General features: G+C 41.6%; 1 protein-coding gene across 1 annotated transcript in view; it reads left to right on the top strand.

Annotated features, from left to right (window-relative positions):
• The window catches only part of ncanb (neurocan b), a 191,019-nt gene that overhangs the window by 41,220 nt on the left and 134,920 nt on the right, over positions 1-14,879 (top strand). Inside the window, 1 exon segment of the mRNA XM_022192043.2 lies at positions 2,527-2,609. Coding sequence (XP_022047735.2) covers positions 2,537-2,609 — 73 coding nt within the window. The 5' untranslated portion in view covers positions 2,527-2,536.

Below are 14,879 nucleotides of genomic sequence, written 5' to 3'. Positions count from 1 at the left end.
AAAAGCAGTAATCCAGTAAGTTTAAGCAAGAGTTCTACTTTCTGCATCTGGAGGGTCCAGTAGGGTCTAAGTAGCAAAGATTTTGTCTACAGATGGCATGCATGAGGCTCCCTGCACACATCCACGTACCTTCCAGTTTTTCGGATGTGCCATTAGACGCTTGTCTATGAGCTACGTATAGAATTACAGACTAGAAAGTTGTAATTAGGATGAAATATGTATCAAGGTTGTCCTCAGCAGCCCTTGCAATTTGGACTCTCACAGTCTTTTTAGTATATTCACATGAAAGTTAACATCAAGTACCTGAAATGCCGTTCATGTACTTTTTTTTAATATAAAGATCTGATTAATTTAATTTCTCTTTTGATATCATTTTATGTTCAGTGTCTCCCAACTAATTAGTGCAGCAGCTTCTTTAATAATTACTGTCAGAGAGCCCTGGTTTAATAGTCAGATAGTTGCTTTTATTCCGTTTCATCTTTTGCTTTCAAGCAGCATGTTACAAATGTTTCAGCTGCAAAGTTTTGTTTTGAAATAAGATAAATACCTCAAAAAGGCAATTTGAGTGCTTATTTAGTATCGTAAAGGTGTCCCATGTTGAGTATTTTCCTCTGCAGACATGCTGTGGTATCAATTGTTGCATCAGTGGCAACATTTTACCATTCAGCATTGACATAGGTAATTCTTGTCTTGTCATCTTTGCCTTAAAAGACCCAAAAAAAATGCCCATGTGTTTGGTTGTTGTGTGTGAGCATTTTATCTGTCACAAATCCTGTGAATCTACACTGAGCCCCCTTGAGGCAGCTCGTTCAGCTGCTGCACAGCCGAGGTATTTGGTATGAGGTCAGTGTTTTTGTCCTTGGCTGTCCCTTTGAGATTGAGTCAGAGAGGCCAGCGCTGCTGTAACTGACACCAGCTATCTGTGTCCAGCATCTGCACTACCAGCCACTAAATCCTTTTCCCTCCCTGCCAGCTCCGCTCATGCCCTCGGGGCCTCCACTCGGCCCGCCACGTCTCCAGAGATGCCATATTTATTATTTATGCGCCGATCCCCACGGCAGGGGGCTGATTTACCTCATCTGCTCTCTAACCCCTGGCTTTTCTGATGCACACATATTAGGTGATGGTCACATATACATAAATAAAAGCTCAGATTTACCAGTATGCACATCCAGGCAAGTGCAGGGAAATTACTTCAGTCTTGTTTGCCTGTTTTTCCACCTCCTGTTTGCTCTCGGCTGCTGTAAACTCTCAGACAGACTCGCAGATAATACTGAAAAATTGTGAAGACATTTTGGTTTAAAAAACAAACATGTCAGTGCCATGATGCACACTGAGATAGTCACTTCAGAGAATGTTTTGTATGCAAGTCACGTCCCACGAAGAATCAAAGAGTAAACTAAGCCCGTGTCTGTGCAAGACTTGGACAAAATTCCCCAGTTATTTCTCGATAAAATAAAAAAACTTTGTCCAAATAAACTTATGTAGACATACCACAGACGACTCTTGTCAACCTAACTCTCAAACAGATATATTTTTTTTATGTTTAATGTGACAGCGTCAGCGCTGCTTTGATAGTTTTCTGCTCAGTGGAGTTTTCAGCATACAGCGTGCAACAAGGGAACCAAGAGGTCCATCGTGTTAGATTTGGCTCTCGCGCTCTTATCTGGCTGTTTCTATTGTTGAAATGCATCAGTCCCTCTCCCTGCTGTGCAATGTTTTTGCTCCAAAAAGTCTGTTTTTCTGCACACAGCCGAGTTGGTATTCTCGGTTAATCCCACATCGCATATCGACAAACAAGCCTTTATTTACAAGGTACACTGTAGATCCAGTATCTCGACCAGAAACTTTTGGCTCGTATATTGACGGCGGCTGCTCTTTTATCTTACATTCAACTTTTGCAGTGATGGTACTTTAGTTGAGAGCATTTAAACTGTTTTATCAGCTGGAAAACTCTCACATCGGTGGTTCTGTGTTTAATGTTAGGTGCTGTATAAGTCTCTGGGTTTGGAAGAGCATTGATATGAAGCGAGAATCTGTCTGTGAAACATCACAGGAAAGTTGCCGTCGACCACAGTAGATATCTATGGCTTCAGTGACTCTGAATGTCTCAAGAAAGCCTTTTTCCATTTAATTAAGAACGATAGTTGCCTGTAAAGTGTAAAGATAATCCCACATTTCTTTATTGCACTGGAGAAAGATTAAACACAATGGTCACATCAAGTCAAGTTTATTTATTGTATCACCCTTAAAAGCCCCTAATCACAGTCACAGTCTGAAAGGGCTTCATCCCACCCACATTACGAAACAGCAAATTAAAGTGAAGAATGAACTACCACACTTGTATCCTAAGGCCCTCACTGAGCAAGAGGGGGTAAGAAAAAAGATCCCATGAAAAGGAATTACTACCAGTGACTCATCCAAGCATGCAGTGTGTGTTAGGAGAACTTCACAAGGGCAATGTGTTGATTTGAGCGTGCTTTGTGTGCTCACTTTTCCTCCGTCTCCCTCCATCTCTGTCTCCAGGTGCAGCAGGATGCAGGGCGGACTGCCTGTGTGTGGACTGCAGCCCCTGCTGGCCCTCCTTCTGCTTCAGACTGCAGGCTGCGGTGAGTCCTCATAAAACAATGGGCCGGCCCCATCACCTGACCTGCAGAGCAAACACTGCATCAGTGACAGATAATGACGTACACAGAAAAAGACAGTTTTTTTTGAAAGTGAATTCCTGCTGGTCGGCTAAAGTTTCTAGGAATCACCTCTAATGCATCAATGAGCAGTTATTCTGCCGGAGATCATAATTAGCATTACAAGTAATGAAACTCCTATTAAAGGCTGTATTTGAATTCAACGTCGTGCATTCGAAGCTTGTGGAAACCTCATTCAAATGCATTACCAGATGAGATAAGATTACCAATCTGTCATCAGGGAAATTTACATGTTACAGCAGCTGGATACATATGAGGCATGTAAGAAGCAAGACAAGAAATACAAACGTACAAGGATGAAACATAGATATGATAAAATGCTAAAGATACAATAAGGACAATTTAGTAGGCGTGATGAATTTACATATGGATGTTACATTAATTGTGCTGGGTTCCTTACATCAAAATGCATCCAAACCTGAGCTTCATGTCTATTTTGTGCATTTTGTAGATTTAAAAGACTGCATGATATCATTGTTTTCTACATATGCAAGGATCTGTGCAACATCAGTGTTTTTCTACATGTAGATGTGCGATGTCATTATTTTCCACATTCAAAGAAATCTTTGAAATATCCATAATATTAGGAATATTTCTTGCACGTTTTTTAGTTTTCTGCTGATTTCCCCTTACCTAAAAGTGCCTGCCTGCCATCTGGAGGAACCTGTAATTTGGTGCTGTTACGTCCCTGTGAGCCAGAGGATGAGGGGAGTAACAAATAATGGAAAGAAAACTGGGTTAAGAGGCAGGGAACTGATTATGGAACAAAAAACGATTTATTTACAATTAAAGCAAGCTTCTTAACAAAAATCAAGCCGATATAACAGTCATAAAGCAACGCACGCCTGGCTTAGGTAGAACACAACAACCCCAACTCCACACCGCTCACAAGCTGCCGATCTGGCAACGACGATCAGGGTGACTTGGTTAATGGTAGAATAGCCATTCCTGCAGGGCGTAACCTAAAAACAAAGAAAAAAAAACACAAAACCTACCTACATCAAATGCACAAAGGACCGTAACAAGTCTTGCCTAAGGACACTTCGGCATGCAGAGGGGCCGACGGATCAAACCGAGATTAGCGGACAATCCGTTCTATCACCTGAGTCCCCGCTATATCTGTATAAATATATGTATTAACATTGCAAATTTCTCCACCGTAGGATTAATAAAGGCTTATCTTATCTTAAAGTTTTATACATATGACCCTCTATTTGTCAGCACTGTATGTTTGAGTCTATCTCAGCATCACAACTTAAATGAATATCTGCTTAAAAACTTACACAGACTCATTGTAGAGTCAAAAAACACAAGGCATGAAGCAGCATCAAATTCTCACATTTGAGCACTTTGGAGCTTTCATATGGCATGGTTTTTCAAGGAAAATTGACTTAACAATCAATCAAATCAATTTTCTGTCAGTCGGTTAATCTATTCATTGAATACTTGCAGCTGCTTTGACATTAAATATTCACAAATAACGATAAATGTACAGTTTGTAACAAGCATGCTTCGGTAATTTCTCGATGAATCATATTTTATTGACTGAAGCGGGGCAACATGAGCGAGTTCAGATGTTGCTGAACTGTGATTCTTGTGTGTGACTTTGCATTTTCCACCATCCTCTTCAAACCAGCGCGAAAAGAAAAGAAAAAATGCAAATAAAAACATTTCTAAATTACAGTAACCAAACATTGTGCAGAATCACATTGTTCATAGTAAGAAGCTGACTGAGAAAATGCGTTTTTTGGGTCTTCAGATTCATGTTTGTTTGCTAAAATGGCCAAATCACAAGCTACTGCATTATCTCCTCATGCCTTCCTACATCTGGGCTGTTTATTAGCACAACTGCAGTTCACAATGACTTCAGCGTAGCCAGCTGTTAAAAACAAATAAACATTCATAGGTGAGTGATTGTAAACGTGGCAAAATGTGAAATACGGCGTTTGGATCCTCGTGCAGCTGCCTTCAGTGAGATTAACAAGCACATCTCTTTACATGATTTGTCAGATCTCCTCAGTCACGCTGACGTTTTCCTTGTCAGTCTGTCCATTCCCCTTCTGCTTCTCTCTGCTACGGCGTTCATCTCCAACACTTGGCAGACCTTCACAGCCTCGCTACCACTATCACGCTTGCTCCTCTCGCTTCGTCTGCTCGTAATTACCCCGCAACAGCTCTTCCAAGACGCCGCCGTAAAGATAAGATGTTAAGAATGGAAACACTCACATTCATCCTCTCGGCCATTTCGAAATGATGCGTTCTGATTCTTCGTTAAATCATCCGAGAAATTTCTCTCTAATATGCGTTTGAAAAGCTTGTTACATTTTGCTTTGATTCGGCTGAAAATCTGGACTTTAGCTTCTTGCAGTAATCCTCCCATTATGTGTCAGCAAGTTGTCCAAACTTTTTGAGGAGGACTTGACATTTTGCATTTCTTTTTTTTTTTTTTTTTTGCATGTCTGACTTTCTAATCCCTTGATCTCGATGAGGGAAGGACAGAGGAATACCAAAAAAGAGTGTCATACAGTTTGGTACGCTGAGACTTATGCGCCTCTTCGAGTCATTTGTCAATCTGTATGCCTGATGGGGTTGCTCCGCTGCCTCCTTATCTGTCTGTTTGGCGGTTTTATCTGCCTGTTCCAGGGAGCTCTATGGGAAAGCAACACAAGCATTCACATCCCTCAGTCCTTCTCTGCCCTCTCTGTACTCTCCCTGCACACACTCCTGCTGTGTATCAGTGTGTATCTGCATGTGTTTGTGCGTATGTAGGACAGACTGCACGCCCCCTCACTGCTCTCAGTGGCCTCCCCAACCGTCTGCTCTTCTCCGTATTCTATTGTTTCTGCCTTCTGTGGAGGTGAAAAAATAACACACACAAAAAAATCCGGCACTGTGGCCTCTCAGTGACTCAGGGCTCCGATTCACAGGCAGAGAGATGATGATGATGATGGTGATGATGATGATGAAAATGCGGCCAACTCTTCTGCCTGTGTGTATATGTTTGTGTGAAAAGCCTCAGGTTACATCTGTCAGGTAGTTGCAGCCAACAGTAGCTGCAGCCCACACACACTCACAGAGCATGTCTGCCCCATAACACACTCCAATGTGGGATTCAGTGTCATGCGTTCCCTGCTTCGATTCTGGATGAGTTTAGTTTCTGAGAGCACTGATGTCTCCAGTTCTTGCTTTCATTCCCCCCCCCCTTCCTTTTTTTTTCTTGCATTTTGTGCTTGTTTTTCCGCCTGAGTGACTCTGGAAATAGTCAATGGGAGGCGGAGGACTGCTGGGAGGGTTCGCACTAAAGCTCACCCCGTGACACTTGGCTTGACAGCACTGAATTGGAAAAAAAATAAAAGAGTGGCATGTGGAGGAGGGAGGACAGATTAGGGCAGCGGGAGGCTTTTTGCACATGCTGATGGTGATGGTGCAAGCGTGCCGGCACTTTTGCACGAGTGTTTATGAATTTTAAAAATGCTGGCCGCGTGCCTCGCAAGATAAATGTATCATTATGCTTCAGAAGGTGCAAAATTAGTCACGGCAGCAGCCTCAGGAGGAGATTCCTGTGAAGCCTGATGGGGGCCCGGTTGGAGTCCGATCCGGAGACCCACTCCAGAGAGCATCTCCCTGCAGAGAGCCGCAGTCAGAGGGTTAATATTTGCCACCAGGAGGGGAGGAGGAGGAGCTGGGAGGGGGCAGTGTGGGTGAGGAAGGATTTCAGGGATGGTTTGAGTGTACAGTAGGAACAAAAGTGGGAGAATATACCCGAACACTGAGGAGAAAAGTGCCAGTGACTCCTTGTTTTGTCTTTTTACGTACATGTGTGTTATTTTTAATCATCAGTTATTAGTTTTAGTCAGTAAAATTTGAGTTTCAGTGCATCTTTACCATGCAAAATAGGCTCCACACTTAAGCTCCAGATTGTGAAGGTTTGTTCAGCAAGTTTGCATCATTTGCACAACCACTGGACCGTTCAGCCTTCTTTGTTGGGAGTCTTTGTGCTCAGCTCAGCCTCTAACTGAGCTCAGAACTCACCAGCAACTCTGTTATTTTCCTCCAGTCCTTTCCGCTTTTCTTTTTTTGCGTCTCTGTGAACAAGATTCATGAAGCTTGCAAATTATTATTGCACCTCGCACAGATGTTTCCTCGTGTAAAATCAATTTGCATCTAATCGTATGTTACCGTTGTCTTTTCGAGTCCATCTGCTTTTCTTTAATGCAAAAGTTTCACATTCCGATGTAAATACAGCTGTTGTTTCTGTTTGAACGTAACTGATCACTCAGTGCTGCTCTTTCTCATATGGTGTAGTTCTTGTGCTCATCTGCTCAATAAAACACTGTTTTTTGTTGGCATTGGGATTGATGGAGTTTTTTGACAGACATGTAGGTCGACAATTATCCTGCATTTATTCCAGCCAGTAGCCCATAAACACAAAACTGTACCAAACTGCACATAATGTCAGTGATATCTGCTTTCATGTTGCATTGATTAACATTGTCTTTGTCTTTGTCTGAATTTCATGCAAATGCTTTCCTGATTTACCTCATCTGTTTTTCTGTGGATGTATTTAGTCTATAAATCTCTTTATTTCCTTCACGGAACTGGTAGCATTCGCTAGCATCACTGGCAGAGACAATGTGTCACGCAGCTAAATCAGTTTTCTGGAGACTAGATCTTTTTTGCAGAGGATGCATTATACAAAAAATCATTCTGCAGATGCTGTTCATTAAAGCTGCAGCAGCTTGAGATTTACAGAAGGCAACGAAAGAAAACAGCAGAATTTAAAATGATGCTGGTCTCCTCCTGCAGCTTGTCCTTTCCCCTTCTGTTTTGTAACTAATCCCACCACATGAACATGTACTTTGAGCTGAAAGTCAGTGCATTTGTGGCTTCAATTAGGATTCACGGTTAACCCAAGTCCAAGTGGAAGAACTCTGCTTAACCCTACTATCTCATCTGATCTGGAAAGCCAACTTTATTGGCAGAAGTCTCCTGTGAAGGGATAGATTTTCTAAAATCTGTAAACAGCCAAGAGGAGACAGAGAAGTTTAGTTTCCTCTCTGACCTCTTGAACTGCAACATGGTGAACGTTTATTAAGGTGATTTCTGTCCAATGATGCCTGCAAAATACTTTAAGTGAGAGTGCATTAGAAATGTATTGTCTTTCACTTTCATAGTTGTTGACTAAAGTGAGTTTTCATCATACACTGTTCAAATTTTAAAAAAGAAGCTGTGAAAATTTGGCAACAATTGTGACAGGAAAATATAAAAATTGGAGTATTGTAGCATTCAAAAGTGAAAAAAATCTGTCAACATGATGAATTAATACTTTTTTCTGTGATTTTATTTGTCATTAATTTCTTATTTTGTTGTCTGCAATTTATCAAAACAAATGAAAATCTGTTATTTAAAAAATTTCGATCCATAAGCCCACAAAATTTTTGTATGTATGTAAAAGCTATGTAAAATAGCAATTTAAATTGATTTGCCATTTTCAGTACATAATATACATATTTTTTCTTTCGATTAACAGCTATTATAAAATTGTTATTGTAAAATTGTTTTACAGGCAAATGTCAAAAGTAAAAGCATAAATTAAGCTATATAAAGTACAGATTTTTTTGTCATTTCACGAGATGTTATTTGTATTTTCACAAAGTGAGAAAATCTATAAAACAATTGTAAATTGTTCACAAAATAAGTTAGAACTGTTTTTTTTAAAAATATTTTTACAGTGTGGCTTTGTTTTCAGATGCTGCTTCCATGGAGAAAGAAGAACATAGGGGGTATAGAGAAAGTCCACAAAATGCAGCAATAGAGCTGACATCACAATGGAAAACACATCAGGGAGCTGAGAGCAGGACTCCTTGGAAGGAAGGAGGAGGCAGGTGGGAGTTGGTGGGATATTTTGGGGAGAAGATGTCATGCGAGAAAATGTCAGCGTGGAGACAGTATTTCCAAACTTCGCGTGACGTCCGCCTGGCAGACCTGCTGTGCTTAGACAGGCAACACGAATGTGCGCACACACATGCATATAGAAAACTTGGGAGTGTGTGTAAATGGCTTGTGTGTACATCTGAGTGATGTAACTTTGCATCTTTATGTATGTCGTTGCACTACTTCCTGTAGGGGAAATGAGGCTCTGTTGCAGCGAAACACAGAGCAGTGATCAAACATAGTGGAGGAAACCAGTCCCCCTCATTCAATTTACATTATGCAGTACATAGCCTCAGATCTGCTCTTTGAAGAGGCCACCCCCAAAGCACACAGTTAAAGTGTGTGTGTGTGTTTTCTGCCCTGCTCAGAAGTTCCGTCCCCCATTTTTTGATGCACTTGTACTTCCTCTGTTGCCATAGTTATCATTTCAGGGCACGGTCAGGGCACTGTCAGGCTCTGTTCTATCTCGTTCTTTTTAAACGCTAACTTGTTGGTGTTTAAGAGCAGCTGCTACCCTTTTCATGTTATTTTCTCCATGCCCCTTGTTTTCTTCGTTCGTCTTTGTGCGTCATCCAAGGTCTTGTTAAAAGGATGCGTTTCTCCGCATCCCGCAAAAAAAACATAAAGTAAAATAAAATGAAACAGCAAGCAGTTCAGTCATATGCTTGTACACACAAAAAAATTACCCGCACTTGCCGCCACTGTCCTTGAGATGTTTTATTCACTTCAGAAGATAAAGAAGATTCAGCTTCTTCCCACTTGTTCTAAAAAGTTTCACTTCGCCCTTTGTTGTAGTCAGTTTTTCTCCCGAGTGTTTGTAGTATAGCAACATGAACTTCATTTCATCTTCTTGACTCTAGATGATGAAATTGTGGCGTTGTAAAATACAATAGCATTGTTGTAAATATGTACTCGCATCCGTTTGTTTTAGGCCTTAAACCAGTCATGTTGTGTAGAGTCAGGAGGTGCATATTCTTGACTTTGCTACTTCCATTTTGTTCTACTTCTATTTTTACCCCACCAGGGAAGGAAAATATATGGTCTTTTTACTCAGCTGCTTTTGTTTGCCTAAGTTGTAGTTACTCTGCAGGTTTAAATTTTGCGAACGTAATGCAGCGATCAATTGCAACTTGAAAACCAGCGATCTAATACTGTATATGTTTCCATAAACAGCCCTGACCCTTTGGTTCAGTGGATCCTTTGGTTCTTGTGGGTTTTAAAGTGGAGCTTGTTCCAACAAATGCTCAATGGGATTGAGATCTGGGAAATTTTGAATCTAGGTCAACGTCCTGAGCTCTTGATCATATTCCTCGAGCTATTTTGTGGCATGGCATGGCATGGCGTACTGTGCTGCTAATAGAGCTTCGTTGCCATGAGGGGTGGATTTGGTCTGCAGAAATTTGCAAGTGGGTCAAAGCAATGCCGGGACTGAAGGTTTCTCTGCAGAACATTGTACTGTAACGAGATGATGAATGTTGTATTCTTCACCTGTTGGTAATTTTAATGTTCCTGATTGATGTGTATGATTAACAAATACGATATAATTCGATTTTTTTTTATTAGTTTAACTACCTCCCGAATTCAAAGTAGAACGATTATTGTCCTGGTTGATTATCGTGGTCGATATTTGGCATTTTTCTGACTATTGACCAATTACTGGTAAATCAAATGCTCTACTTCAGGTCTGATGCAGCCTCCTCTCTCTGTCTTTTGTCAGTCTCTGGTCTCAGAAATATCTCCCAAGCAGAGACTGAAAAACCTGAACAAGAAGCACAAGACATTGCTGCAAACCAGGAAATGAGCTTCTTTCACCAAGGCTAAACGGCTAACGGTTAAGTTAGAAGACAACCACAGATTTACCTGAAACAGTCTGGAAGATAATAGTTATTAACTCTTCAACATCTTGACTTTAGTGGGCAACAGAAATGACATAACAGTAAAAGATTAAGAAAACCGAGAAGCGCAAAGAGTTATCGACCTTTTTTGATTACTCGTAATCGGCCCAAAAAAACAAACAAAAAACAAACACAAAGTTGTTGAAATTGACTGCACATGAGCCAGAATCAGCATTAAGATACTTCTTATGCGTGTTCTTTAGGTACATTCTGTGAACAGCCCGTTAACTTTTGACCATATTTAGGATGTTTTAAGTACAGGTCAAAGTAGACTTATTTGATTTTTATTATAAGAAAAAATGGAGACAGCGTTTATTTCAATTTCTTGCTAGAGTCTTTTATTCAATGCACACTAACTCACATAAATGTGCAAAAGCATAAAAATATACAGACAAACAACAAAAAGTTATTGAATCACAAATAAATGGAGCAGGAACTTTCTTTGGAAATGTGCAAAACATCCCTTTTTCTTAATTTTAAAAGAAAATCAGTTTAAACCTCTTCTTGTGAGTCGTCCTTCTGTTTCCACCTCGTTCAAGGATAACACCAACTGTGAGGATGACAAAAACTGTTTGAGTTCCGCCCGCTGCAGTCCAGTTGTTTGAGTTGTATCAGCTGTCATTTCTTAACACAGTGATCAACTAACAGTGGCAAGCCTCTGTCAGACAGCTCATCTGCCGTGATTTATGACCTGCACACGCTTCTGCGCAAACACACACTTTACACGTAATCAGCTGACATGCAGGCGGCAGGAGTGGAGTGGCCACGACTGGAGAGGATGCACTCGATCAGTCCCTGTAGCTCTTTGACTGGCAGCCTGACAGTGTTGATGTGGGCAAACTGAAGACAAAGCGGCCTTCATCTCTGGCAAAAAAAAAAAAGAAAAACATTGCAGGCATCTCGGAAAGAGCGAAAGAATACGAAAGAGAGGGAGAGAACAAGGAATGATGTTCACAATTGTGTTCCTATTACAGTGAAAATGCCATTACCGCCCACCCTGTGTCTGTGTGCAGCTCTGTGCCAGCCACATAAAGGCTCTCCGACTGTGTTTAATAATTCGCGAGCACCTCTAAAGGGAAGACAGATGGGCCAACGGCGACGATCACGTAGATGCCACTGTGAACCAGCAGAAAGAAAATAAGAAAATCTGAGCTCTATCTGCAAACTGCAGGAAGTGAAGCTTCCGGGACGAGGCGGAGGATGTGTCCTCTACACCTTGCCCTTCTCGACTCGCACACGGACTGACAAAGACACCAGATGAGGTCAATAAAAGATCACCTGTTAACATTTAACAAAGTCCGCCATCCCGCCTTGGACTTTACAATCCAGTGGAGGAGTTTTACTGAGTACACATGCTCTTTTTCCAGCACTTTTCTCCTTTTTCTTGTATTGACATTCAGGGTTTCATCTCCTTTTTATCGCCCCCGCAGCCAGGTGAGCCTTGTTTAGGAAAAGGCATGACAAAGAGAAATATGAAACAAGGATAGATAACCAAACAAAAGACAGTCTCCTGCGGGGTTATGTTTGTGACAACAGTTTCATCTAAATGCAGATTTGAGATAGACGCAACATTGGGACATTTGCTAGTTTACATTCATAACCACAGAGGAAGGCAGCGGTGTTGTTTTTTTAATTTTCCCAAGATTTAATGTTGGCTTTTCAAGACGAGAATTGATTTTATTTGATTGATTTGTGCAAATTGCAGAAAGCAGCCAGGAAACACAGATAAACGTTTGCCCAAATAAAGTGGACAGACATAGTGAGACAGGACTGAGAATGTGAATGAGGTAGTGATTGTAAAGCATGGTTGGCTCCATTTGAAGACCTCTCTTGCTATTGGCAGCATAAGTAGCGTAATGTTACCCAAATGGTGCTTATCCAGGTGGAACCTGGCAAGAAACTGGCAGGCAGATTAAACATTATTGATGCCTCTTTGCTGAAGAATAAATTTGCCTGTTTTTGTTCCTAGCAAGCTCTCGGCAAGGTGGTTGAGAAATTGCGGTTTGATTGTCTTCTGGGACAGCGCATTAGTGCATCGGTGTCTATGTGTGCGTGTTTTGTTTGCGCTGAGGATGGAGGGGCACGTGTGTGAGTGTGCGGTAAACAAAGATGAGTGCCACATCCTCGAGGGGGATAAAGCAAAGAGAGTGACAGCAGGGAGTGGAATATGATAGCCTCTTCTGAAAGATGTGTTCTTTGAGTGTGTGTGTGTGTGTGTGTGTATGTGTGTGTGAGAATGTGTCACTGTGCTCGTCTCCTGCTGCATCACACCAGCACATCTCTACTTTTTCCATCGTATCCTCTTGACTTTTTTTCCACACCAGATCATTCCAGTTTCTTCCTTTCAGTACACCACCAGCTTTTCCTGCTTCCATTTTGTGTTTGTTTCCGTATTTTCACTGCGTTACGCTCGAGCCAATTGCGTTTGTTTATCTTGTACATCGAGCCTGTTGTTTCCTCTGCTAATGTGAGGGAAGAGTGCATTGATATTGCCTTCAAGCTGAGCAAATTTCAAACCTAAATTCTCTTTTGTTTACACCCACTCTCATTATCACACAGAGTGTATTACTACTCTGGCAGTGTCGACTACACACTGCATTCAGAGAGGACATTTTGAGTTCAACAATGTTGTACAACTCACTGAATAGTAACCCACTGTCACTTTAGCAGGTTTTTATTAACAAAATGAATAATTTATGTCTGCTCTGACAATAATGATGCCACAATACAACAACAAAGAAGGATTCTTTTGCAAATGGAATTGATTGGTTACCAGATACTTTTTGATGAACCTAAAGCAATATCCTTTCCACTGAAGCAGCATTCAGATGATTTGATCTACTTACTGAATGAATAAATCACCTTGCAGCCATTGTTCATCTGTTATGAATGTGGCAGGCCTCATGTTTTTGCATTATTGCAACATGGCATCAGAACCAAGAAAAGACAACAAACAGGGGTTTTCTCAGCATCAAATCATGGCAAGAGCCGAGGTTTATAAGGGGGCAGTTCATGGGCACCAGAAACTTTTTGTCAAAACTGGATGAGTTGTATCCAAAACACGATCAAACAGACCAACAAATGACCACATCGTCAGCGGATCAATACGTCAAGCTTTGTTCACTCAGAGATAGAAAAGCTGCTTCACAAATACAGGATCAGTTCAATACAGAACATGGTAAGCAACGTTTCTAAGCCACTGCTCAATGAGGGAAACAAGACCAAATGCTTACTTATGGTGAGCTACGTAAGTCCTCTCTATGGATGAAGCCAAGTTAGAGATGTGTGGCGGCAGGAAAAGAGCGTATGTAAGGAGAGCCATCATGTGGGACTGTTTTGCTTACTCTGGAGTTGGACACCTGCACTGAACCAACTCTGCCCTGAGTAAAGAGAAATAACTCTCCATTTCAGAGACTTGCTGCACCCTCTTGTTTGCATCTTTATGGAGAAGGATACCTCCTGCAAGATAATAATGAGGCAAAGCACACCTCAGAGCTTAGACTTGGAGACCAAAGACGGCTGAGGAGTGCTGACTCCCAGGGTTTTCCTCCACAGTTACCTGACCTCAACCCCACTGAACATTTATGAAGGCACTTGAAGACGGAGAAAGCCAAGCATTCCTGACATCTGAGGAAAACACTCTTGTCAGCTCGTGCTGGGTGAACATGGGTTCTGAAGTTTGAGCAAACTTGTGGAGGCGTTGCTCATTGATCTCCTAACCTGTCTCTTCACCAAAAAGGGAACAAAAATATTTATCCGAGCTATTCCTTTAACTAACAACTTCAAATGTTCCTCCAAGACTTTTTTTTTTTTGTGCAAGACTCAAAAGATCCCTAAAAAACAGTGGTCTACTAGATCAGGCTAGCCATTATAGCGAGCCACACTGTACCACTTATTCATTCCTCACCTCCCCTCTTGTCTCTTCTTATCTCCCTGCTTTTGAAAGCCTCATGCATTTTGCTTCACAGGTCACCTCACTCGATGAGCTGAGCTCATCTCGAGTGCGAAACGAGAGGCCGTTTCAGAGCTCAAATCCCGTTTGATGCTGCCATGCAGAGCGGCATAGATCAGCCGGTGAGGGAGTTTTGACAAGTAGCGTTTGTCTAAGACGATGTCAGTGGGAGAAGCTCAGAAGCGGGTATTAGCGTGTGTTTATGCGACGGTGGGGAGGGACGAATGTGATGGGACGGTTGATGTTAAGCTATCGGGGTAAGAGGCATTCAACCTTTTAGCTCGAGCAGCTGCCACGGCTGCGGGAATGAGCAATGACAGCTATTCACAGGCCTTGTTTTGTGTTTAAAGGCACATTAACCATCCAGTAAGGTGAATTCAAAGCTGTGTGCGA

Source organism: Acanthochromis polyacanthus, chromosome 4 (genome assembly GCF_021347895.1).
Source record: "Acanthochromis polyacanthus isolate Apoly-LR-REF ecotype Palm Island chromosome 4, KAUST_Apoly_ChrSc, whole genome shotgun sequence".
Lineage (NCBI taxonomy): Eukaryota > Metazoa > Chordata > Actinopteri > Pomacentridae > Acanthochromis > Acanthochromis polyacanthus.
The sequence above is the reverse complement of the archived record's forward strand: the minus strand, read 5'-3'. Positions and strand labels throughout refer to the sequence as shown.